Source organism: Elephantulus edwardii, unplaced genomic scaffold (genome assembly GCF_000299155.1).
Source record: "Elephantulus edwardii isolate Elephantulus edwardi_28Jun2011 unplaced genomic scaffold, EleEdw1.0 scaffold00164, whole genome shotgun sequence".
Lineage (NCBI taxonomy): Eukaryota > Metazoa > Chordata > Mammalia > Macroscelidea > Macroscelididae > Elephantulus > Elephantulus edwardii.
In genome coordinates, this window is record NW_006399914.1 from 5,907,022 (window position 1) to 5,931,999 (window position 24,978).

Genomic DNA, 24,978 nt, shown 5'->3' on the forward strand with positions numbered 1-24,978 from the left:
GGTTCTTCCTTTTCTCACAGATGGACTCACAGGAGGTAGAAGGCAGTGGGGCAACTGGGCCTGTTGGTATGGCACACTCCTTGAGGACCACAGCAGGTCCTCTATTTAAAGGATTCACTGATGTCTCCTTTCTTTGGTCTTAGCTCCGCCTTTCAAAGTCCTTTCCTCTAGCTTTAATGAATTCCACCCCTTCTCCCCCTTTCCTTGTAGGAGGCAGTGACCAGAGCTGAGCTTGTCTAGAGGTTCAGGGATAAAAGGCACTTCTAAAATCAAACAGTACCCTTAGCAACACGGGCCCGCAGGCAGCTCCCAGGTGAAAGTGAGACAAGGGTTCTCAGTTCTTTCTGCCCCTGAATTCACACGATGTGGCCCCAGTCTCTGAACAGCCTGCAGCTCAGAGGACTGGTGCAAGTCCCAGGCATGAAGAATGTGTAGGATCCCGCTCAGACTGCTGCCTTGGCCATGAGCCGTAGGAGCCAAGGAACTCAAACTTTCAGTGACACCCCACTGCCGGCCAGGCTGTGTTAGAAAGGCAGATGTTATCATCTCTCACACAATAGACCCCTCCCTTATTAATACATGCAACCTGCTGCAGGCCAATGAGAAAACACAAATAAGCAAAAAGAATAAAAATGAAAACTTCACCTAGAGACAACATTTTCTTTCTCTTTTATCACTTAAAGGAGTATGTGGATGTGGTTGGGTGTGCTCTTGTCCACATGTTCTCGCACAAAGGAACCTACTGAAATTACTGCTGGGAGAGGAAATACTACTCATTGAGCCCAGACTTTGAGACTAGATTTTCTTTAATTTTTTCAGTCCTCATCTTTCAGTCCAGTTGGTGAGCAGTTACTACCTTCTCCTCCTTGAGGCACCAGATCTCTCACTTCTGTGACAGTCTCTCACGTCTATGACTGTCTCACATCTGTGACAGTCTCTCACTTCTGTGACAGACTCTCGCTTCTGTGACAGTGTCTCACTTCTATAACCGTCTCTCAAATCTGACTGTCTCTCGCTTCTGTGACAGCCTTTCACTTCTGTCACAGTCTCTCACTCCTGTGACAGACTCTCATTTCTATGATAGTCTCTTGCTTCTGTGATAGTCTCTCATGTCTGTGATAGTCTCTTACTTCTGTGATTGTCTCTCATGTCTATGACAATCTCTTACATCTATGACTGCCTCATGTCTATGAAAGTGTCTTGCTTCTGTGACAGTCTCTCTCTTCTGTGACAGTCTCTCGCTTCTGTAACAGTCTCTCACTTCTTTGATAGTCGTTCACTTCTGTAACAGTCTCTCACATCTATGACCATCTCACTTCTTTTTTTTTTAGTAGCCAAGTGTTTATTCAGACATTTCTACTGTCAGTGAGCAGAGTAAGCTCAAGAAACCACTATTTATAAATAATCAGACATTTTTTAAAAATTCTGAAATGATCAGTAAGGATGGGCTTCTCTTGAGGCTCACATGGATGTCATAGAATCTCTTCAGAAGTCTGAGTAATGGTGTAACCGATACAGCAGGGCTTTGCCCTTCTCATTGCCCAAGACAAAATATCCACTTCTGGGAGAGAAATTCATGGTCTGAACAAGAGAAATTGTTTTCCTCCTAAAAACCAGGAAGTTTGAAAAGACCGTACAGGAAGGCAGGTGAACCAATCTAACTGCTTCTCTCATTTTTTCTGAAGCAATGGCCAAGATTTCTGTAGTCCAATTGAAGGTCAAAGAAGTAACACCAGTAACCAAGTTCATTATAGCTTTTATCGGCTTTGGACTTCTTTCTTGGAGACAAGATTCTTGATTATATATGTTTACTACTCCACAATTAGACCCACAAGCCACATACTGCCCATTCCTAGATGTGGCAATGCTTAATCCATACAAACTGCCTTCATCAGCAAATCTGTTAAGGCACTTCCTCGAGTTCACATCCCACACATAAACTTCGCCATCTCCTGATGAGACATATATTTTCTTACTATCTGAAGAAAATGTGGATACTGTAATCCTTCCATTAATTTTCATGCTACCAGTAAGTTCTTTAGTCTTCATTGACAGCAAATGAAAATACCCAGCAACGCCATTTATAAGCAAGAAGGATCCATCCAGGGAGACTTCAAAACTCCTCACCAGCTTCTCTTTTAAGCCTCTCACTTGATGCACAGGAATTAACTTTCCGGCCAACATATCATAGACATAAAGAACTTTGCTATGGGTACTTGTAGCTAGAACTTATTCTCCATTAGCACTAAAACAAGCTTTATAGACTGGAAATTTTTCCAAACAGATGCTCTGGATTTTAGGATTTGTTTTTCCATCAACCTGAAACAGTGAAACAGAGTTGTCCAACCCAGCAACCATCACAACCTGACTGCGCAGACGAGATACCTGCAGTGGTGGGATGTTCAGCATTGGCAGGCTGGCAGTTCTTCATCTTCAAGATTCCTTTTGGAAGAGAAGCTGACGTAGATAGGAAATTCCCAGTCCTTTGCAACAAGTCATCTTCATCCTCTTCACTCTCATCATCTGAAGACGTTTTCCTCCTGCTAGTCTCTGCCCAGGCAGATACTCCCCCCATAGCATGCTGAAATTCTTCTTTAAGTCTCCTCTGAAGTTTGTCTTTTGAAAGTTTCGTTTCATTTGCATTTTTCATCATATCTTTCCGAAACCGATTGTTCTTCATGTCAACCACTTCCTCATCTTCATCCACCCAAACAGGCTTCTTCTGAGGTGGAAAAGCATCTTTTGCTTCATTTTCCACTTCTGAGTCTTCAGACTCCTCGTGTGCTTGACTCCGCGGGCCTTGCAGCAGCGAGCCCTCGTCGTCCTCCACGTCATCGAAGATCAGCTCCTCCAAGCACCGTTCCATGGCCGGTTTGTCCTCCTCGTCCAGCGCCAGCCGGCTCTGCTGCCGGAGCCGCCTCTCCTCCTCCACCGCGACTGCGATCGCAGCGGCTGCTGCCCCGCTCGGCCGGGCCGCCGGTTTCCGCTGGGATGAAGGGGAAGCTTTTGGTGCCGGTCTGCCCGGCTTCGCTTCCAGTTCTCCGGTCCAGTTTCATTGGAGTCTTCCGGCCTGGCTCCCCTCGAGTACTCCGGTTCGGTTTCAACCATCTCTCACTTCTATGACCTCTCTCCCTTCTATGACAGCCTCTCATTTTTGTAACAGTCTCTCTTGGTTTTCTTCCTAGCTGTCTTTCCTCCCCATCCTGTCTTCAAATGTCTGCATGCTTCAGGGCATTGTCCTCCTGTCAACTTTCTCCCTAGGTGACTTACTGAATTGAATTTTGGTGGAAATTTGGTGAAGGGAACAGGATCGGAAGGTATATTTCTTCTGGCCCCAGACTGTCCAGCAGAAACAGGCAAGTGGTACCTCCAGAGCATATTTCTGCTCAGATTCTTTTCCAATCTTTTGGGGTCACTGCTAAGTCCTCTCAGATTCAGGACTCCACATCTTTGTGTTGCTGTTCTTCAATTCAATGGTGAGAGGGTGACGGAAATGGGAAGGATCTTGTGTGAAAAACAATGTATCCAAACTTGGTAAATAAATCAGTATTTTAAAAATATCTACTGAAAGGTTAAAAAACCCCGCAACTGATTAGTGTTGTAAGGCAGACTTGTCTCAAGAATGCCAGCGAAGTGTAACGTGCAAGTAGGCTCCTGGGGTTGATTCTCAGAGCTTTCCTGCTATAGGCACATTAGCTCTGAAAACCAGACATTCAACTAAAGGAGAAATGAGATCCTTAAATCTGAAAATACTGGGTTTGGAGCCATCCTTTCCTGGACATAAGCAGAGTATGCGAGCAAGAACTGACTCTATGGACCCCACAGTTGCTGGGTTGGGTTTGGTTTTAAATGGACTAATTACACTAATGTTACTTTTGTATTCTGGAATCAATTGACTCACAGCTGACCCTCCAGCAGGTTTTCAGGGGCAATAGAACACACAGGAGAAGATGCTCAGCTTTCTCTCTCCCATGAAGCTGCTGGTGGATTCAGACCACATGCCTTTGGGTTGATACCACAACTCGTTAGCACTAGGTCGCCACCAGAACTCCCTAGTTAAACTAGAGGAACTTTTAAAATGCTTCTTTTTTTTTTCTTCCTTGTTGTGTATCATCAAGTAGGATCCAACTGGCTCAGGAGGAGATTGCCCCTCTTTTTCCAGCGGAGTATCTGGTGGATTCAAACTGTGCACCTCCAGGATTGCAGCACAGCTTCTTGCCACTAGGCCACCATTACTCCCTTAGAGAATTTTAATTTTCAATAATCAAAATCTGGAGATTTCTCTTTGGTGAAAAATAGTTTATGTGAGGGTAAAAAAGTGGAGACTTCAGCTATCAAAACAAAAAGGAATGCATCCTTTGATTGATGTACTGAAACTTAAAGGAGGCAAAATGAAAATAAAATTGCAACTCTCAAGGATTCTTAGCAAAAAAGCAATGAGACATTTAAAAAGACAGAAAAATGGAAACCTTCTGAAACTTTATCTATGTCCCTTCTAAACTGGCTCCTCCTCTTATCCTTCACTCTCTAATTAGGACCCAAAGCTATGAAGTCCCATCATCTAGAACCTGGTCTTGTGTAGTTAATTAAGCAAATGTTACAAGTAGAAGTGGCTCTTGCTCACAAAGGTAATCAAGTAATGCATGAAAAGGTTTGCTCTGATCAAACTTCAGTTGTTCTCCCAAGGAACAAGATAGAGTGTGTTGTTCCACAATGCACATCTCTACTGACTACAGGAAACATTCTCTTCAGGAGGACTCTTAACTTTGACTAAAGAGTTCTCTGTGTTTGCAAATCATAATATTTTTCTTAAAATTTAACTCAATCTTCTTTTAATTTTTGTGGAAATTTGGTGTAGGGAACAGAATCTGAAGGCATCTTTCTTCAAGTCCCAGATTCTCCAGCAGAAATAGACTGCTGGGGAGTTGGTCTGACATTCATAAAGACTCTATATTTTTAACTGAACTCTCTTACTGCAAGGAGGAAAGTATTCTACAAGTAATTTTTAAAGTAATACATAGTGAAACATCAGAAATTTCTGTTCACATTATTTAGACTCTCTTGTCCAGAGGCTAGTTAGACAAAGAAGCATACCTACCTATGGCCTTTGCCCTGGCAAACTTGAAAGTGGGTGCCAATGAGCCATTTCCCTTTTTTTATTAATTTTAATGAAAGAGACTTAGGGTTTCCAGTGAATGAACCGTTTCTATTGGCTATTGCAGTTTCCATCATCGGGCTGTGAGAGAGCACTTAACAATTTTAAATCAATTGCCATAGGCCTTCCTTTCCATAAGGAGATCCGGAGGAGTTGACTGCAATGAGTTGCACTGCTACCCCCAATGGTCTTGATTCTGCCAGTAGCTCCCAGAAAGAAAGATGAGCAGTTTCCTCCCATAAAGATTTACAGCCTCAGAAACACATTGCAAGATCGCATTCTTGAGTCTGAATCTACTGGATGATAGTGAGTTTGAGGGGCTTGGGGTTGGTTTCCTTCCCTTTATACTGCTTACTCTTTTTAAAAAAAAAATGACCCCACAAACTTCTTAAATAATTTCCTCAGTCTCTTGATAATCTACAAAAATTTCTGAAGAGTTTAGAATTTCTGTCACATGTGCTGTGGAGTTGGCTGAGTTATACTTGGTAAATTCCTTGTTGTTATGTGCTGTCAAGTCAAAAACTAACTCATGGCTGACCTTCAATGGATTTTAGAGGGTATCAATTGCATATGAAGAGATTGCCTATTTTTTCCCCATAGAGCAGTTGGTGGATTCAAACTACCTTTCTTTCCATTGACAGCACAACTCCTTACCACTTGGTCATCAGAGTCAGGTAGAGGGTCGGTGAAATGGATAGCAATCCTCAAGGAGATTGGTTAACACAGAGCACAAGAAGGGGCCCAAGCATAGCTATGCAGTTTGGAGAACTGTGCAAGATATGACAGTGTTTCATTATGTTGCTATGAACCAGAGCTGATCCGATCACCTCCTATCTTTCCACACAAAACTGACTCATCTCTCCTTCAAGCTTGTAAACAAAATAAGGAAGTGATAATCTTGGACATTAAAGAACACTTAAGTATGTTATTTGAAAATTATTTTGGTTTAGATAAAACTATCCCTGAAACATATTATGAAACACTTGATCTGGAGCTCCCTGAGTTAGGAATAGCTTTGGCAGAAGTGGAATCTACTTCCTAAACAACATGCCTCTGGAAACTCTATGAACTTAGAGAAACGACAATAGTTAAAGAAAGGTTTCAGGTCTTTTGTGACAATAGTTATAGAAAGGCTTCAGGTCTTTTGTTCATAGGGTCATTATGAGTTGTGTTTGACTCAACAGCAATCAACAACAACAACAACAACAATCCCTGGATAGATGATTAACTCTCAGATCATAGCAAGTGATTGAAAAGACCATTGCCTGAATCAGGCAGGCCTTAGTCTTCACATTTACTCTTCAATATTTTGGAGAAGTCCATCACAATGGGCCTGCCAAAGGCAATATGTCTTCTTATCTCCTGACTGCTGGCACAAAGGTTGTTGTTGATTGTTGAGCCAAGCAAGTGACAATTTCAATCCTTTCTCCACCTATCATGATGTTGTTTATTGTCCCCATTGTGAGGACCTTTGTTTTCTTGATGTTGAGACAGAAAAAGAATTGATGTCTTTGAGTTGTGGTGTTGGAGAAGAGTACTGAATATGGACTGCCAGAAGAACAGATAAGTCTTGGAAAAGTGTAGACAGAGTGCTCCTTGGAAACAAAGCTGGTGAGGCTGTGTGTATTATACTTTGGACATTTTGCTAGGAGAGGTTTTTCCTTAGAAAAGTGCTTCATGCTTGGAAAGATGGAGGTTCTCACCAGATTCTGCTGGAGAAGGAGGGACAATCTCCTCCCGTACCAGTCAGATCCGATTTGACGGTACATACACAAAAAAATTAAAAAAAAAAAAAGAAAAGAAAACAGATGGAGGGTCAGTGGAGCAGAAGGACTCTCAATGAGATAAATTGACACAATGACTAACAAAGGGCTCACGTGTTTCAGAGATGATGAAGATGGCACAAGATAGGACAGGCTTCAGTATATTGTTCATAGCCTCATTTTGAGTCATACTTGACTAGATGGCACCCAACAACAACACAATTCTGGATAAAGTAGAGAAGAATGGGAATTCCATAACCCTTAATTGTGCTCATGCAAAGTCTATATTTAGGCCAAGAAGTTATTGCGTGAACCGAATAAGGGAGCATTGCATGGTTCAAAATGAAGATGTATCTCAAGTCTACTGTATAGCAGCCATACCCACTCAATCTTTATATTGAGCAAATCATTTGTGAAGTTGGGTAAAGAAAAGAAGAGTGTGGCATCAGGATTGGAAGACTCATCAACAACCTGCATTATGCTGATGACACAACCTTGCTTACCAAAAGTGAGGAGAACTTGAACACTTGCTGCAGAGGATCAAGGACAGCAGACTTCGATATAGATTATATCTCAACATCAAGAAAACAAAAATCCTCACCACTGTACTAATAGGGAACATCATGATAGTTGGAGGAAAGAATGAATTCATGAACTATAAGCTGAATTAAGTATCTTATACAGAAAAATTAAGCACCTTATACAGAAAAATTATCTTATACAGAGAAAAGTGCTCATTGCAGCACTAGTAATAGTAATAGCCAAAAAAAGATGGAAACAATCTAAATGACCATCAACAGATGAACAAAAAAAACCTAATATTGTCCACACATATAATGGAATGCTCCTCAGAATGAAGTTTTTATACATGCTACAGTATAGAAATGATTAAAGTTATACAAATGTTCAGGTCTTTTGTTCATAGGGTCGCTATGAGTCAAATCGAAGGCACTTAACAACAACAGTATAGATGATGCTTTAAGAATTATGCTGGGTGGTTAGCAGAGTGCAAAGTGAGGAGCGCTCAGTCAGGCCCTGGCTGCCACCTGTCAGAGCGTTCCTGAGTCCTCACCCTCATGTCCCTTGGCTCGCCCAACCCCTCCCCCGCCCCAGTCTCCCCAGGAGGAGCCGCCCTCCCCAGAAACCCCTGCTTTGTGCCACTCATTGAGTTGCATGTTCAGCCGCGAGCATGTCACCAGGTAAACCACACACCATGTGGGTGGCAGGCGCTCATGTGGATCATAAAAAACTTTGGCTGACTCTGAGAAGAATCGGAATGGAATCCCAGAACACTTGATTGTGCTAATGAGAAACCTATACTTGGACCAAGAGGCAGTCGTCAGAACAGAGCAAGGAAACACTGCATGCATGGTTCAAAATTGGGAAGGGTGTATGCCAGGGATGTGTCCTGTCTCCATACATTTTCAACCTGTATGCAGAACAGATTATCCGAGAGGCTGGGCTCTATGAGGAGAATTGTGGCATCAGGATTGGTGGAAGATCTATCAACAATCTGCATTATGCAGATGACACAGCCCTGCTTGCTGAAACTGAGGAGGACCTCATGCACTTACTGCAGAGGGTCAAGGACTGCAGCCTTCAGTATGGACTGAGGCTCAATGTCAAGAAGACAAAGATTCTCACCACTGGACCAATTGGTAGCATCAGGATGGATGGTGAAGAGATTGAGATTGTTCACAGCTTCAGTTTGCTCGGCTCCACAGTCAACACTCTTGGCACCAGTAGCCAGGAAATTAAAAGGTGTATTGCGATGGGAAAGTCTGCTGTTAGGGACCTCTCCAGAGTACTGAAGAGCAATGATGTCACTCTGGAGACTAAGGTGTATCTGGTACAGACCATGGTCTTTGCAATCACTTGTTATGCATCAGAGAGTTGGACAATGACCAGAGAGGATAGAAGGAGAATTGATGCCTTTGAGCTGTGGTGCTGGAGAAGAGTACTGAATGTACCATGGACTGCCAAGAAAAAAACAGATTAATCCTGGAGAGGGTTAAACCATGCTGCTCCTTGGAGGCAAGGATTCTGGGGCTTCGTCTGACATACTTTGGTCAAGTTGTAAGGAGAGGGACATCATGCTTGGGAGGGTGGAGGAACAGTGCAGGAGGGGAAGACCCTCTATGAGGTGGATTGATTCAGTGACTGGGGTAATTGGGATGGATGTGTCAGAGGCAGTGCGATTCACACAGGATACAGCACGGTTTAGGGCTGTATATAGGGTCGCTATGAGTCACAAGCAACTCGAAGGCACATAACAACAACAATAACATTGGATGATATTCTTTGTCTCCCCAACTCTCCAACTTACTGGGTGAAATATTTTAATCACAAATATTTTCAGACCAGAAAAAGACAAGAAAAGGCAAATGTAGGGGGTGGGGATTGAAAAGAAAAGTCTGGTAATCTACTTTAAAAATAACCCAGTAGAAACCTTTTGATCCCAAAGCTCTGCTATCATTGTGTATGAAGTTCACCTCAATGGCAATTGACAAGAACAAAGCTTTTGGAAGCTCAGCATGCATTTCCAAAGCTGCTGTTGTTGATGGAGGTCTTTCAACTACAACTCATAGCAACCCTATGAATAACCAGTGTGAACCCTGCCCTATTCAGAGCCACCCTCATGATCTCTTACATACTTGAGCTCATTGTTACTGTCACTGTGTCAGTCCATCTTGTTGAGAGTCTTCCTCTCTCTGCGATCCTTCACCTTTCTCAGCATGATGCTTCCCCCCACCCCACCAAAGATTGCCAAAAAGAATAAACAAGTCTGGCTTAGAGGAAGTGAAACCAGGATGTTGCTTCGAGGCAAGTGTGGTGAAATTTTATATATTATAGGTATGTAGTCAGGAGGGGCAAGTCCTTGGAGGAAAGAAGACACATCCAGTTGTGTCCCCTTAATATTATAACTGAAATTATAACATGTGTGGAAGGAATGAATAAATTCTAAAACTGTCTTTCTAAGTGAGTCATCACAAAATCTTTTTAAAGGAAGAGGAAAATGAGTCAAGGATAATGTCAAGGCTAGGTGGCCTAAGTAACCAGAAGATATAGTTCCCAGCTGAGAGAATAGAGAGAAAACGGAAGATTTTTTTAAATATGAGCATACACATCATGTTTGTAAATTGGACTCTCAGTGCAAGAGAGGAAGACCCTCAAGGAGATAGGTTGACAGTGACCCAAGTGTGTCAGAAATGGTGAGGTTGTCAATGATAGGGCAGGGTTCAGATATGCTATTCATAGGATTACTATAAATTGTAGTTAACTTGAAGGCACATAACAACAACAAAATCTGTTAAACACTTCTAATATACTTCTCTCACATATAATTTTTAAAAATTTAGTCATCTTGTACTCCAACAAAAGGACTCATTTAGCATCACTTTAATGGTTGCCTGATGAAAGCCTGACACATGAATACTATAATTTCTTCAACCAAACCTCCACATTAGGGGGATATTTCATATGCTTTACATTTGACTTCATAGTTTTATTTTTATTTAAGAATGAAAAAAAAAAAGAATGAAGTAAAAAAAATGCTGTACTCTAAGATACTTCCTTAAAATACAAAGTTTCTAAGAAAATTTCTGGGTCAAACAATTGATTCATTTCACAAAATGACCCCAGAAAGATGGTGTGTGTGTTTGCATCAGAGTTTCTCCATCTCTCTGTACATAAGACAGTGAGTTCTGTTCCCTCCATCTTTTAGGGGAGGTAGCATAGTCTGTAGGGGGTTTTTCTGCTAACTCAAAGGCATCCACTCATGCTTGGGAGGATGGAGGGACAGCGCAGGAGAGGAAGACCCTCGATGAGATGGATTGATTCAGTGACTGGGGTAATGGGAGTAGGTGTGTCAGAGACTGAGGTTGGCACAGGACAGAGCAGAGTTTAGGTCTGTTGTACATAGGATCGCTATGAGTCGCAGGCGACTAGACAGCACATAACAACAACAACAACAACAACAACATATGGTTGTTGTGGATTAGTGTTGACTCCAAGACAACGAATTTTGTTGTTTGGTTGTTTTTGTTAGATGTCCTGGAGTCGACTATAACTCACAGTGACTCTTATGAACAGATCTGAACCTTGCCCTTTCCTCAATCACCCTCATGATCTCTGTCACGTCCAAGCCCACTGTTAGTCACTGCGTCAGTCCATCTTGTTGGGAGGCGGGGGTCTTTCTCCCTTTCTCTGATCCTCCACATTGACCAGCATGATATCCTTTTCCAAGGACTGGTTCCTCTTAACACACCCAGACCATCTAAGACCAAATTTTCACTTTGCTTCTAAGGAACACTCTGATTGCATTTCCTCTAAGATAAATTTGTTCTTTTGGAAGTCCATGGACTATTTAGTACTCTTCTCCAGGCAACAACAGAAATAGAACTCTGGAACATAAGCTCACTGAGAAATTTGTGACAATGTGAGTGGGTGGTAAACAAGGGAGGTGTGACAGGTCAACGAAGTCTATCTGTTGTTGGCAAGGAACAGAAAGATTTCCTAGGGATTAGAATCAGGACCATACTCTGCAAGGAATTGCTTAAAATAGAGGACTTGGTTTCATTTTTAGCCATATACTGATGGGAAATTTTTGTGCTCATAGTGTTATGCTCTTGAATAAGTATAGAGCTGGTACAGATGTGAGCCAGGATCAAGGGTGGTAAAGGTTACGTGATGGATTGAACTTTCTCTGAGAGGAATCAGCTGTAGAGAGTCATCAGCTTGAAGAGTCGTCTGGGGAATTCGCCTTAATGACAGAGCTGACAAACACTGCCTTAGGAGAATCGTGCCTTCTTACCTATATGAAAGGAAAGAAGTTGGGATGAGCTGTGTCCATGGGATCAGAAAGAAAGAAAATTTTTACTATTATCTACATATTATCTTCCATTGCTTAAAAGATTTTAAACAAAGATGGCAACATTAAAATTTCTTAATTTGGGATGATAGGTAAATGAATGTTTGTTGTATATTCTTGTACGCTTTGAATTGTTCACAAAAAAAAATCTGTACTGAACTCCATCTAACACAACTGTAAACGGCAAATACAGCTCAGATGCTGGGCAGAAATACTTGGAAGTGAATGTAGTTCTCACACAATTTTAGTCTAATTGTAAATTCACTCAAGCGTGATCTTTCTTAATATATTTTTTTTGGCAAAATAATGAATGCAATTTGAACTTGAAATAATTCTGGAGCATTATGATGAGAATGGTAAGTCTAAAATAATCATCGAAGGCCGTAAAACTACAAGAAAGAATACTTAACAAATGTATAATAAAAATTTTGTAAGAAAATTGATCTATAAAAATAGAAGAAAAAATCAAAAGATTTAAATAGTCCCTTCATGCCAATGAAAAATTCATGATTTGGAAACTCTTACTCAATAAAAGAAAAATATGTAAATTAAAAATTATAACCTTTGTATTTAATCAATATTAAGGCTTGAATTGTATAATATTTTATACAGACATACAGGTATACAGAAAACAGATCAGGTATCAATTATGCACATTAGACCAAAACTATTTACATGTAAAAAGAAACAGTAATAAAGCATGGTGAACAGAATTTAAGAGACCAGGAAGAGACTTCAGGAAGTAAATGGTATTGGGGCAAGGGAGGGAAATTATAATACCAATATAAAAATCAAGCTTGGAGAATGATGTACAAATTGAATTCAGTATTTTTATTTGACTTAGATTGGCACGGGCTAGAGCAGGGTTTAGGGCTGCGGTGCACAGGGTCGCTATGAGTTGCAGGCAACTCAACGGCACATAACAACAACTAAGGTAGACTATTTCAAAGGAGCTCAGAGGATCAAAATGATCAAAACTCTTTATACACATGCGTGTTTAGAAAAGTTTTCTTTAATAAACCATAAAAATAACAAAATTAAAAAATTTTATGTGGAAACAGAAGCAGATGCTACCTTTCCTCAGTGATGATACTCTTTTCCATCACAGATAATCTGAAGATGAGATTAACTCAGAGAGTTTACGTCAAACTGAATCCACGAGTATCAAGAGGCGCTCACCTAACACGGAGAAGGCAAATAGCAAACACTGTTCAAAACTGTAACGGACTAGTTATCTATAATGAAATCCAAGCAAAGTAAACATTACTTAATAAAACAACAACTCTATCAGTTAGTTCATTTCTAAATTGATCTGACATGACGAAAGGAGTTATTTATTCAGTAGAAGCTAGGTGAATAGAAGAGTGTTTTTTATTTGCCACATAAGCCCGAGGGCTAATGTCTTGGGAAGCACCCATATGGATGTACCTTGTTGCACTCACTCACAGCCATTCAGTTGTTAATGCAATGGGTTTTGCCGTTTTAGCTGAAAAGGTCTTTCCACGCTGATATATTTCGTTGAGTCAGTTCTCAAGGTTTTGTAGGCAACAAAGCACAAAGGAATATTACAAATTTTAACAGGAAGCAGCCCTAGAGTACTTTAGGGAAGAATCAGTGCGATTGGCCTAAAATACCAATCACATTTCTATCATCTATTCTTATTATAGGCAGGAGTTCCTTCTCATTTTCAATATTCTCCTCCACAAAATATTTTCTTGAAGAAGCATACTAGCATATATTCTTACTAGCAATATATTTTGGATAAATATATACATTTTTAAATTACTAGTATTATTTACATGAAATTTAACATTTATTCAAAGTATCATGGTGCAGGGATTAAGTGCTTGAATGATAGTAAAAATGTTGGCAGCTTGAACCCACCAGCTGCTCTTCAGATAACAAGAGGCTTTACTGCCACAAAAATTAACCTTGGAAACCCAACACAGCAGTAGTAGTTCTATTCTGTCCTGCTAAGACCCTTATGAGGCAGAATTAACTCAACAGCAATAGGAATGATTCACTCAGATTCTTTTCTCATATTTCGTTCTTTTGAATGTCATGGAACTACTCCAACTACCGAGGTTCCAGGAAGAAATAAAACAATCCATTAATAAAATAAGGGACCTATTCTGCCATTTCTATCATTTAAAAATTGACATAAGAAAGTTGTTCCTAAAAAAAAAAAAAAAAAGAAAGTAAGTTGTTCCTGAAAACAACTGGGGTGGGGGTGATAGGGAGAGGAGGGCAAATGTCTCAAGTTCTTTCTGGAAATAAGTAAGATAGAAAGAAAAGAAATAACAATGACTGAAGATTGGTTCATAAGTACCTGGCTGAGACCACTCAAGTCAGTTGTCAGATAAACATCAACCTTAGATTTTAAATAGGCCAAGAAGTGTCAAAAATTAGGCAACACAGATACCTAGAGAATTCAGTGTCTTGACAATGCTGTTTTAGTGCCATATGCCTAGAAAAGAAATTAATTTCTTTAAAAACATGCCGTATGTCATTCACTCAGAACCCCAATTGGAAAGGCTGTTCTAAGTGTTTGTTCACACATAAATGGACATAAATAGTCATCTGCATTCCAACTCAATGGCCTATAACTACAGATCTATTGCTGGGTGGTAGAAGCACATTCATATGAAAATCTGTTATTTCAAATTCTTTAACCTGTCAATTCTATTAACCTTTGAGAATGATTAGAATGAAAAGCTCTTTGATCAACCTGAAAACAATGAAAGGAGCTAATTTTTAAAAAAGAAAAAGAAACTAATTTTATCATGTAAACTATTATCTAAGTATTGAGCTCACAGTTAAGTGTCTACAGCATAAATATTTAAAAAATTAAAACAAGTCCAAAATAAGAATCAGAAAAAAAGTTTACTTCCCTGAAGATAGCCAAATTTGTACTTCACCCCAAAAAAATTTTGCCAAAAAAACCCCAAGCTAACCCATTTCCACCCCCTAATTGTTCTCAAAACAACTGAATTCCTTAGTGGAACAACGGTTCATGGCTCAACTATTAGCAGAAAAGCTGGCTATTCAAATGCACCCAGAGGTTGGTACTGAAAACTCTATGGGGCATTTCCCCTCTGCACATATCACGTCGCCATGAGTTAAGAATTGATTCTATCGAAAGGAGGGACAATCTCCTCCTGTACCAGTCAGATCTGATCTGATGGTACACAGACACACACACACACACACACAAATAATAATAAAAAAAATTTATAAAAAAAAATTGATTCTATCAACTGCCATAGACCTCTTTCTCATTGCTCTCAAGTTGGACTGACTCACAGCTGACAGCTCCCCATACCAACTGGATTTCTGAGATTGACCAGCTTTCTCCCCAGAACAGCTCATTGATTCAAACTGACAGGTCCAGCACAACTCCCCACAAGACTACATCACCAGAATTCCCTGTCATAGAATTACTCCCTTCATGGAGAACTTATGCCTTTGAGCTGTGGTGCTGGAGAAGAGTATTGAATATACCATGGTCTGCTAAGAGAACAAAATGTTTATCTTAGACTGGATGAGACCGGGCTACTCCTTGGAGGCAAGGATTCTGAAACTTGGTCTGACATACTCTGGGCATGTTGCAAGGAGGGACCAGTTCTTGGAGAAGGACATCATGCTTGGGAGGATGGAGGGACAGCACAGGAGATGAAGACCCTCAAAGAGACGGATCAATTCATTGACTGGGTTAACGGGGTAGATGTGTGAGAGACAGTAGGATTGGCACAGGATAGAGCAGGGTTTAGGGCTGTTGTACATAGGATCACTATGAGTCAAGGCGATTTGACGGCACATAATAGTAACAATTACTGATTATTTCTCCCACCTATTCCAGTTGTTATTAACAATCAAAATTTCTTTTCTTGCACCAGGTAAAGTCCTTAGTGGAAAAGAAGAGTTGAAATAAAAACCCAAAACCTCATTGCCATGGAGTTGATTCCAAATCATCACAACCTTATACGACAGAAAACTACCCCCACGGGCTTTCCAAGTCTCCACATCTTTTTGGTAGCAGACTCTCATCTTTCTCCCTCAGGGTGGCCGCTGGGTTTGAAGTACTACCTTTTCGCTAACAGTTAACTGCTTAGCCTTACAGTGTCACCAGGGTTCCTAAAGTCAACCAACACAAAAGTCCAGTCATCAAGCTGATGTGGACTCATAGCAACCTTCCGCAGGTTTCTGAAGCTGTAAACCTTTACAGGAGGAAGCAATCTCCTCTTCCCTCAGCGCAGCTGGTAGATGGAAACCACTTACCTCTAAGCACCACAATACATAACACACCTAGCTATCAGACCTCCTTCTTATCAAAGGCCTTAGACTAGCTTTCAGGAGCTTGTTTCCAACACTATGCCAAAGTTCCTCTGGGCCAGCATGATCTAAAACTGCTTTGCACTGTGGAATGGATACACTAGCCCCTGTCCACTCCAACAGAGTCTACCTACAACTGTGGTACCAGTAATTAAAAGCAGATTCATTATAGATTTTTCAGAATTGCAGAAGAGATAGTTAGAACCTACTGAATCGTGCCACTGTGACCTTTTTCCTCTTCTTTATAAGGTTTCAAAATTTATCCTAAAACCTTCCTGAGAATTTCCACATAGCAAATGATGGTGGACAATCCACACTAACAATTCTGTCACTCTAGCGAGAATTAGCTAAGAAATAAGCAGACTTAAGTTACCTCGGGGATTTAAAGACACAGTGTGAGGAATAGTGTTTTTAGATGGTGAAATATGTCTTAAATACACTACAGAATAAAATTTTTAATGTATGATTCAGATGTGATAAAAAAATAGAAGTCTACATTAAACATATGTGGAAAAGATATTTAATTGTAAAATAGAAAAGTAGGCCAGAGTACAGTTTTAAGGGTAATTCTTTCTTTATACAGTATAGATCATCTAGAGGGGTTTTAGGGCTAAACATTTTCATAAAGCAATAAAACACTTAAAAATAATAATAATAATAAAGCAAGAAAAAGGGGCCTGAAGTTATGTTTAAAAAAAAAACAAATAGTATGTCAGAGTTTAATGTCCATACCTCATGGAATTTCACAATCTTGTGATGAGAGTGACTCACAGAATAGACATACCACTTTCACGGGGAAAAGTAAAAGCTATGTTAGATACATCTGTGGCATCACTGTAGTACAAAAAGTTCTTTGTTCTACATACAAAAGCAATTTTTTTTCCATAAGAATAATTTTCTAAGGGAAGCTGCTGTCCTTTCCTAAGGAGAAGGAGTTCATGAAGTATTTACGAAGCTCATATGCATTGAATTTCCCAAAAACATTATCTTAAAATCTAGTGCCTTAAAGTGCTTTCATATATCATGATGGAAGGCACAAAATTCAGGTTCACATCCCCACTATGAACTTGGGAAAAAAATAAAAACAGATTCCCCAGCCTGCAAATGCAATTTCTCTTGTAAGCTGCTCCTTCCAAGAACATTGTCATTCAAATAAAACCAGATCCTAGCTTACTTAATCTCAATGGCCTGTAAAAGGTTTTCTTTTTCCCCAGTAACTTTCATCATCTTCATGGGAAAAACACCGATGCGAGTGATGCATTTTGAAATTAGAAAACATGCAAAATATGTACAAACAGAAAGTTTAAAAAATATTTGCTTCATATACATGTAAATCTACTTGGATATAGCTGAAATTGGCAAATATAAAAATTCTGCTTTCTAAAAAATGTTTTCAGAGAATCTGAGACAACATAAAGCTGTACAAAGATTTCCTGGGAGAAATCTTCTCTTCATACAAAGGATTATACCTACAGGAATAATTCCAGCATCAGTCCAACACATAATTAATTATACACAACATTTGGTCTACTCAACAAAGATCACCCTTAAAACTGTTCTGTTTCTGAGAAATTAAGGTTCATACTAAAATCAAAAAGAATTCACAAAAACAGTAGCTTATTGTATTTTTTTGATCTCTTCAACAATCTTTATCAACCCATTTGGAACTGTAAAAAAAACTATTTACAGAATTCTGTTTTAAATACACTTCACAACTTTTTATGTTACAAGACTTCAGAGCTCATGGCTTTAGTCCAATTATCAATCTGTAGTCTCTTCTATTATCCTGTATTCCCATGACTGTACGTGTATTGTGTACAGTTCAAGATTGTATTCCTTCTTGACCAAAAGTACAATCAAACTACATGTTCAATGTAATTAAACAGCTTCTTTATTAGTCTGAAGGCGAGTCATTGCTTCTAATTTCTGTCTGTAAGCTTCTGCTTCCTGTTCCTTCTTTAGAAGCTGTTGTCGATATTTTTGTGCTTCTCGATTGGCTTCATCCAGCTGTTTCTGAAGAGCTTCTCTCTCCTAATGAAAAAAAAAGTTTTATTTTCAATTTTTGCACAGGCACTTTACTAACACACAGCATGCACCCTTTAAAAAAAAAAGAACTATAGCAGTTAAAAGTAGCCACCCTACTGATATTCCTGCAAATCTTTCTTCTTTTACCAATTTAGTAACAAACCTCTTGTTTGGGGATACACACACACACACACACACACACACACACACACACACAGATGGCAATTTCTGGATTCAGGGAGATTATTTGATTATTTTAATAAGTAGAAATAAGACTAACACAATGAGCCTAAACTGCTTATCTATATTTTCATGTTAAGTATTTTAAAGGGGTCCTAACTGTTTATAGCAATACTTGTGCAAAGGTGGTAGTATAAAAAGTTATTTGTTGAGGGGAGGGGGGAGAAGAGCACAACAGTAAATGAATGGAAATCCAAAATCTCTGTAAATGTTCATTAAAATTAATAAATTTTAAAAAAAGTTATTTGTTGAGCATCTATCATGACTAAACTATTGATTTCTAATAATAAAATAGATATGTCCATTTTACACAAGAGAAAAATGATGCTTAGAGATGATGCAGCTTTCCCAATGTGACATAATGAGAAGTTGGGATTCTGGTATTACTGTTTTAAAATCTGTATTTCTGTGATAACAAGCACAATTATTCATCTTTAAAAGGAAAAGCATGCTGAGACATCTTCCTGTTGCCTCACTTCAGCCGGCCACCCTCTCCTATCTCCTTACCCTAACGACAAGCTAAAAGTAACAATAGGAAGAAATCAGAAAGGAAATCTGGGTATTGGATTTCATACAAGAAATGAAGACCATCCCCTGGCAGCAAACCATGCAGGTATCTGAATGCACTAATGGAATGCATGGCGTAAAAGGGAGAGGCTGCGTGCCACTTCTCTAAAAGCCAAAATGCAACTCTGGTAGAAGCATTCATAACTCTATACTTGAGTTCTAAAATTTTACAGATGTCCTAGAAAAAAATGTATTTTTGTAGCAAACAATTTTATATGAATAAAAATTTATCCTAACTTGGTAGAATACTGAAGTACTGGAAAAGATTAATTGTAAACACCTTTTTTTAAAAAAAATTAAGGGTGGGAAGTCCAAAACACACATACATAATCAAAAAACAAAGTCACTGCCATCAAGTTGGAACCAACTCATAGCAGATCCTCTACTTGGTGTCCAAGCCTACAGATGACACAGGAGGAAATTGCCCATTTTTCTCCCAAGGACACAGCTAGTGGATTTGAACCACCAGAAAGGTGCAGCCTTTGGGATAGCACAACTCCCTACTAAGTGGGCTATCAGAGAGCTATTTGTTTTAGCATTCAGAACCATAACATTGCCAGCAAAAAACCATACAATTACTTTATAAAAGCAAACTAAGGTAAATAGTGCCAACAGTAAATAGAGTTTCTCTTTTTTGTTATAAATTTCAAAAAGCAAAACGTATTTTAATATAAATAAAAAGATAGCTCCCTTCTACCTACTGAACCAAATACAACCTCTTTAAAGGCATTTTTGGCTAAATATATAAAATCTAAAAGGCAAAGACCAGTAAGTCTCCTCTTTGAATACATTTAATACTTAAGACCGTGAACAAAACATCTGAATCCCATCTTATCCTGTATCATCTTCACACTTTCTGACACACTAAAGCCCATGGTAGCAGTCACTATGTCGATCCACCTGGTTGAGGCTCTTTCTCTCCCTCGCTGACCCTACAGTCTTCTGAGCATCATGTCCTTCTCTAAGGAATAGCCCCTCCTAGCAGCATGCCCAAGTATGTGAGCCAAAGCCTCATCATCCTTTCTTTTGGCAGTCCATGGTATATTCAGTGCTCTTCTCCAACACAACTCAAAGGCATCACTTCTTCTGTCATTCCTATTCATTATGCAGCTCTCAGATGCATTAAAGTGATCAGAAAGACCATGGCCTGAATCAGATGCACCTTAGTCCTCAAACCATCCTTAATAATTTGGAGAAGTCCCTTACTACAGACTTTCCCAATGCAATACATCTCCTGATTTCCTAATTGCTAGTACCAACGGTGTTAATTGTGGATCCAAGTAAGATGAAGTTGGTAACAGTTTCAATCTCTTCTCCACCCACCATGCTGTTGCTTATTGGTGCAATAAGTAGTAGGTAGGTAAAAAGAAAATAACATAAAAATTTACAGTAAGAAAAAGTGAAACTGTACTTTCTGCTGCACTCTTTACCTCACTCAGATTGCTTTTCTAAAGTAACTTGTCTAAGATGCACCTGATTCCATCATAGACTTTTCAATTACTTGGCTATGCATCTGAAAGTCTGACAGTGAATAAGGATAATAGAAGGATCAATGCCTTTGAGTTGTGATGTTGGAGAAGAATACTGTGTATCCTTGGACTACCAAGAGAACAAACAAGTATGTCTTGGAGAAAGTGCAACCAGGATGCTCTTGAGAAGTGAGGACAGTCAAGTTTCATCTCACATACACTGGGCATGTTGTAAAGAGGGGCCACTTCTTGCAAAAAGACATCATGTTTGGAAGGTGGAGAGTCAGCAGAAGAGAGATCCTCAACAAGATAGACTGACATAGTGACAATGGACTCAAGTGTATCAAAAATGGTGAGGATAGCACAGGACAGAGCAAGGTTCAGACCTGCTGTTCACAAGATTGCTGAGTCATTCTCAACTTGATGACACCTAACAATAACTTATTAGATGGGTACTCTTTGCCATCTCACTTCTGAAAGTAAATAAAAGTCTCTAAAAATTGGAAACAGAAATCCTTACTTTACTCAGCATTTGTATCCAAATTTATTTGTCAAATGTTAATTGAACACGTTATATGAAGGACATCTCTTTTAATGCAAACAGTAATTTCATTATTTCACACATGAGCAGTATAAAACACTGACAAGTGATTTACAACAAAATGCCAACCCAACAGCTCTATCTTTTTATTAATAAAAATCGCAATAAAAAAGGACTTTGGTCTTTTTACACAGTTTAGTCTATTATTATGTAATACTATTTTTCCCATAGTGAACTAACACTGGAGAATTCCAGGGGGAAAAAATTCTGACAATAATCAAGATTTAGTAGCAACAAATAAGATCTTTTTCTTAGGTTGAAATTCTGAACTCAAATATTATTAATATTAGATTAAGCAAAGTGATGACAGAACAATAAGCTTGAGTTTGCTTTATTTTCTTTTCAATCATGATTTCTTTTAATTCTTTTTTTAAATTTTTTTTTTATTTTTTTTTACAGAGGTTTTGGATTTCCATTCATTCATTCATTGCCGCAATTTTCTCCCTGCCCACCCCTCCCCACCAGCTTGCTTCTCCCTCCGGAGGAAAAAAAAAAGAAAAAGAAAAAAAAAATTCCGTCATTAGTATACAATTCCCACGTCCCTTCCCCCCACCCCCCACCCCGAGTACACTTCTCTATGCAACCTTAATTCTGGATTCCTGTGCTAACCATAATACTCAATCATATATCACTTCTAATCTGTTCTTTCCCTCATCTGTTTCAATACAATATACATAATTTATCATGATTTTTTAATTATTTCAAGAATCTTTGTTTCTTGAACAAACTATAATAATAATAATAAAAAAACAACTAACACTTACTACATACCAGCTATTGTACAAGTCCGTCATATATATTCTCATTGAATTCTTATAACAATTACGACATAAATGCTATTTTCTCTTTTTTATTGATGGAAAAGTCAAACCTTGAAATCTTATATAACTTGCCTATGGTCACAAACTCAGATAGTTATAAATTCATATTCAAACCTAATTCCAATCCCAAACTTGTATTACTATGTTGTTGTTGCTGATTGTTGTCAAGTCAAGCATAACTCCTAACAACCCTATGAACAAAAGACCTGAAGCCTTTTCATACTATCGTTTCTCAAAGTTCCGAGAGTTTCCAGAGGCATGTTGTTTAGGAAGTGGATCCCACTCTTGCTTCCAAAAGCAGAATATATTTTCTGAATATTCTCAATAAATTCAAAACTACAATTTATTAGGAAAAAAGAATTAAACAAATTCACATTGACATCAGTATAAGAACGACTATCTGTGTACTAAGTGTGGTTTTTTCCAGAGTATGTAAATTCTATGTTTTTTCTGTAAATATCAATTTTCCAACTTCCGCAAGCCAAATATGATCCTGTTTATACAAATAGAGCTTGACTAAAACAGCCATGTGCTGTATATGACATTTTCTTGCTACAATCATAAATTTCAGTAGCTGTTAACACAGACTGGGAGGCCCATAAAGTAAAAAAATATTATCTGAGCCTTTCTATAGTTTGCTTACCCTGGCTTGAAAAGAAAATTATCAAGAAGAAATTAAAATACTTTAAATATTTAAAATATGTAAAACTTAGTATATATTAATTATGGATCAATTAAAACACTATATGAAGGAAAAAAACCAACAACACTGACAAAGAGTCAATTCCAACTAACAGCAACCATAGAAGACAGGGTCCTCCACTTCCCCATGAGGTTCTCAAGGATGTAAATCAGTACAGGAGCAGAGAGACTACTACATCTTTCTTGCATGGAACACCAAGTATGACATGCATGAAGAGTTCATAGAAATCCATTTTTTAAAGAATTGTGAGGACCTGAATATATCACTTATAAATGGACAGAGGTTATTGAAAAATTAGCAAATAAATTGTGCTAATAATTTTATCTATCTCTAATATAGTATAGACTTCTAAGAGAACTAACTAGTCTGTCCTAAAGAGGGTGAAACCAGGCTGCTCCTTGGAAGAATTCTGAAGTTCCATCTGACATACTCTACACATGTTGTAAGGAGGGACCAGTCCTTGGAGAGGGAGATCATGCTTGGGAGGGTGGAGGGACAGCGCAGAAGAGGAAGACCTTCAATGAGATGGATTGACTTAATCACTGGGGTACATCTGACATATTTTGGGCATGTTGCAAAGGGGGGACTGGTCCTTGGAGAGGGACATCATGTTTGGCAGAGTGGAGGGACGGCACAGGAGAGGAAGACCTTTGATGAGATGGATCAAGTCTGTGACTGGAGCGGTGGGAATAAGTGCATTTGAGATGGCTAGGTTGGCACAGGATAGAGCAGGGTTTAGGGCTGTTGTACATAGGATCACTATGAGTCAAGGCGATTTGACGGCACATAATAGTAACAATTACTGATTATTTCTCCCACCTATTCCAGTTGTTATTAACAATCAAAATTTCTTTTCTTGCACCAGGTAAAGTCCTTAGTGGAAAAGAAGAGTTGAAATAAAAACCCAAAACCTCATTGCCATGGAGTTGATTCCAAATCATCACAACCTTATACGACAGAAAACTACCCCCACGGGCTTTCCAAGTCTCCACATCTTTTTGGTAGCAGACTCTCATCTTTCTCCCTCAGGGTGGCCGCTGGGTTTGAAGTACTACCTTTTCGCTAACAGTTAACTGCTTAGCCTTACAGTGTCACCAGGGTTCCTAAAGTCAACCAACACAAAAGTCCAGTCATCAAGCTGATGTGGACTCATAGCAACCTTCCGCAGGTTTCTGAAGCTGTAAACCTTTACAGGAGGAAGCAATCTCCTCTTCCCTCAGCGCAGCTGGTAGATGGAAACCACTTACCTCTAAGCACCACAATACATAACACACCTAGCTATCAGACCTCCTTCTTATCAAAGGCCTTAGACTAGCTTTCAGGAGCTTGTTTCCAACACTATGCCAAAGTTCCTCTGGGCCAGCATGATCTAAAACTGCTTTGCACTGTGGAATGGATACACTAGCCCCTGTCCACTCCAACAGAGTCTACCTACAACTGTGGTACCAGTAATTAAAAGCAGATTCATTATAGATTTTTCAGAATTGCAGAAGAGATAGTTAGAACCTACTGAATCGTGCCACTGTGACCTTTTTCCTCTTCTTTATAAGGTTTCAAAATTTATCCTAAAACCTTCCTGAGAATTTCCACATAGCAAATGATGGTGGACAATCCACACTAACAATTCTGTCACTCTAGCGAGAATTAGCTAAGAAATAAGCAGACTTAAGTTACCTCGGGGATTTAAAGACACAGTGTGAGGAATAGTGTTTTTAGATGGTGAAATATGTCTTAAATACACTACAGAATAAAATTTTTAATGTATGATTCAGATGTGATAAAAAAATAGAAGTCTACATTAAACATATGTGGAAAAGATATTTAATTGTAAAATAGAAAAGTAGGCCAGAGTACAGTTTTAAGGGTAATTCTTTCTTTATACAGTATAGATCATCTAGAGGGGTTTTAGGGCTAAACATTTTCATAAAGCAATAAAACACTTAAAAATAATAATAATAATAAAGCAAGAAAAAGGGGCCTGAAGTTATGTTTAAAAAAAAAACAAATAGTATGTCAGAGTTTAATGTCCATACCTCATGGAATTTCACAATCTTGTGATGAGAGTGACTCACAGAATAGACATACCACTTTCACGGGGAAAAGTAAAAGCTATGTTAGATACATCTGTGGCATCACTGTAGTACAAAAAGTTCTTTGTTCTACATACAAAAGCAATTTTTTTTCCATAAGAATAATTTTCTAAGGGAAGCTGCTGTCCTTTCCTAAGGAGAAGGAGTTCATGAAGTATTTACGAAGCTCATATGCATTGAATTTCCCAAAAACATTATCTTAAAATCTAGTGCCTTAAAGTGCTTTCATATATCATGATGGAAGGCACAAAATTCAGGTTCACATCCCCACTATGAACTTGGGAAAAAAATAAAAACAGATTCCCCAGCCTGCAAATGCAATTTCTCTTGTAAGCTGCTCCT

The 24,978-nt window shown here is 38.9% G+C and overlaps 1 protein-coding gene and 1 pseudogene across 4 annotated transcripts in view; both read right to left on the reverse strand.

The window, feature by feature from the left end:
• Positions 1-1,485: 1,485 nt before the first annotated feature.
• On the reverse strand, positions 1,486-3,152 carry LOC102848052 (annotated as a pseudogene).
• Positions 3,153-16,563: 13,411 nt separating this feature from the next.
• GABPB1 (GA binding protein transcription factor, beta subunit 1) overlaps positions 16,564-24,978 on the reverse strand; it is a 57,022-nt gene continuing 48,607 nt past the window's right edge. For 2 of the 4 annotated variants that reach the window (XM_006895307.1, XM_006895306.1), the window contains exon 9: positions 16,564-18,151. In XM_006895307.1, the coding sequence (XP_006895369.1) occupies positions 17,999-18,151 (153 nt within the window). In that variant the 3' untranslated portion in view covers positions 16,564-17,998. The remainder of the gene's footprint in view (positions 18,152-24,978) is intronic. The other 2 variants (XM_006895309.1, XM_006895308.1) reach the window with 2 other exon arrangements.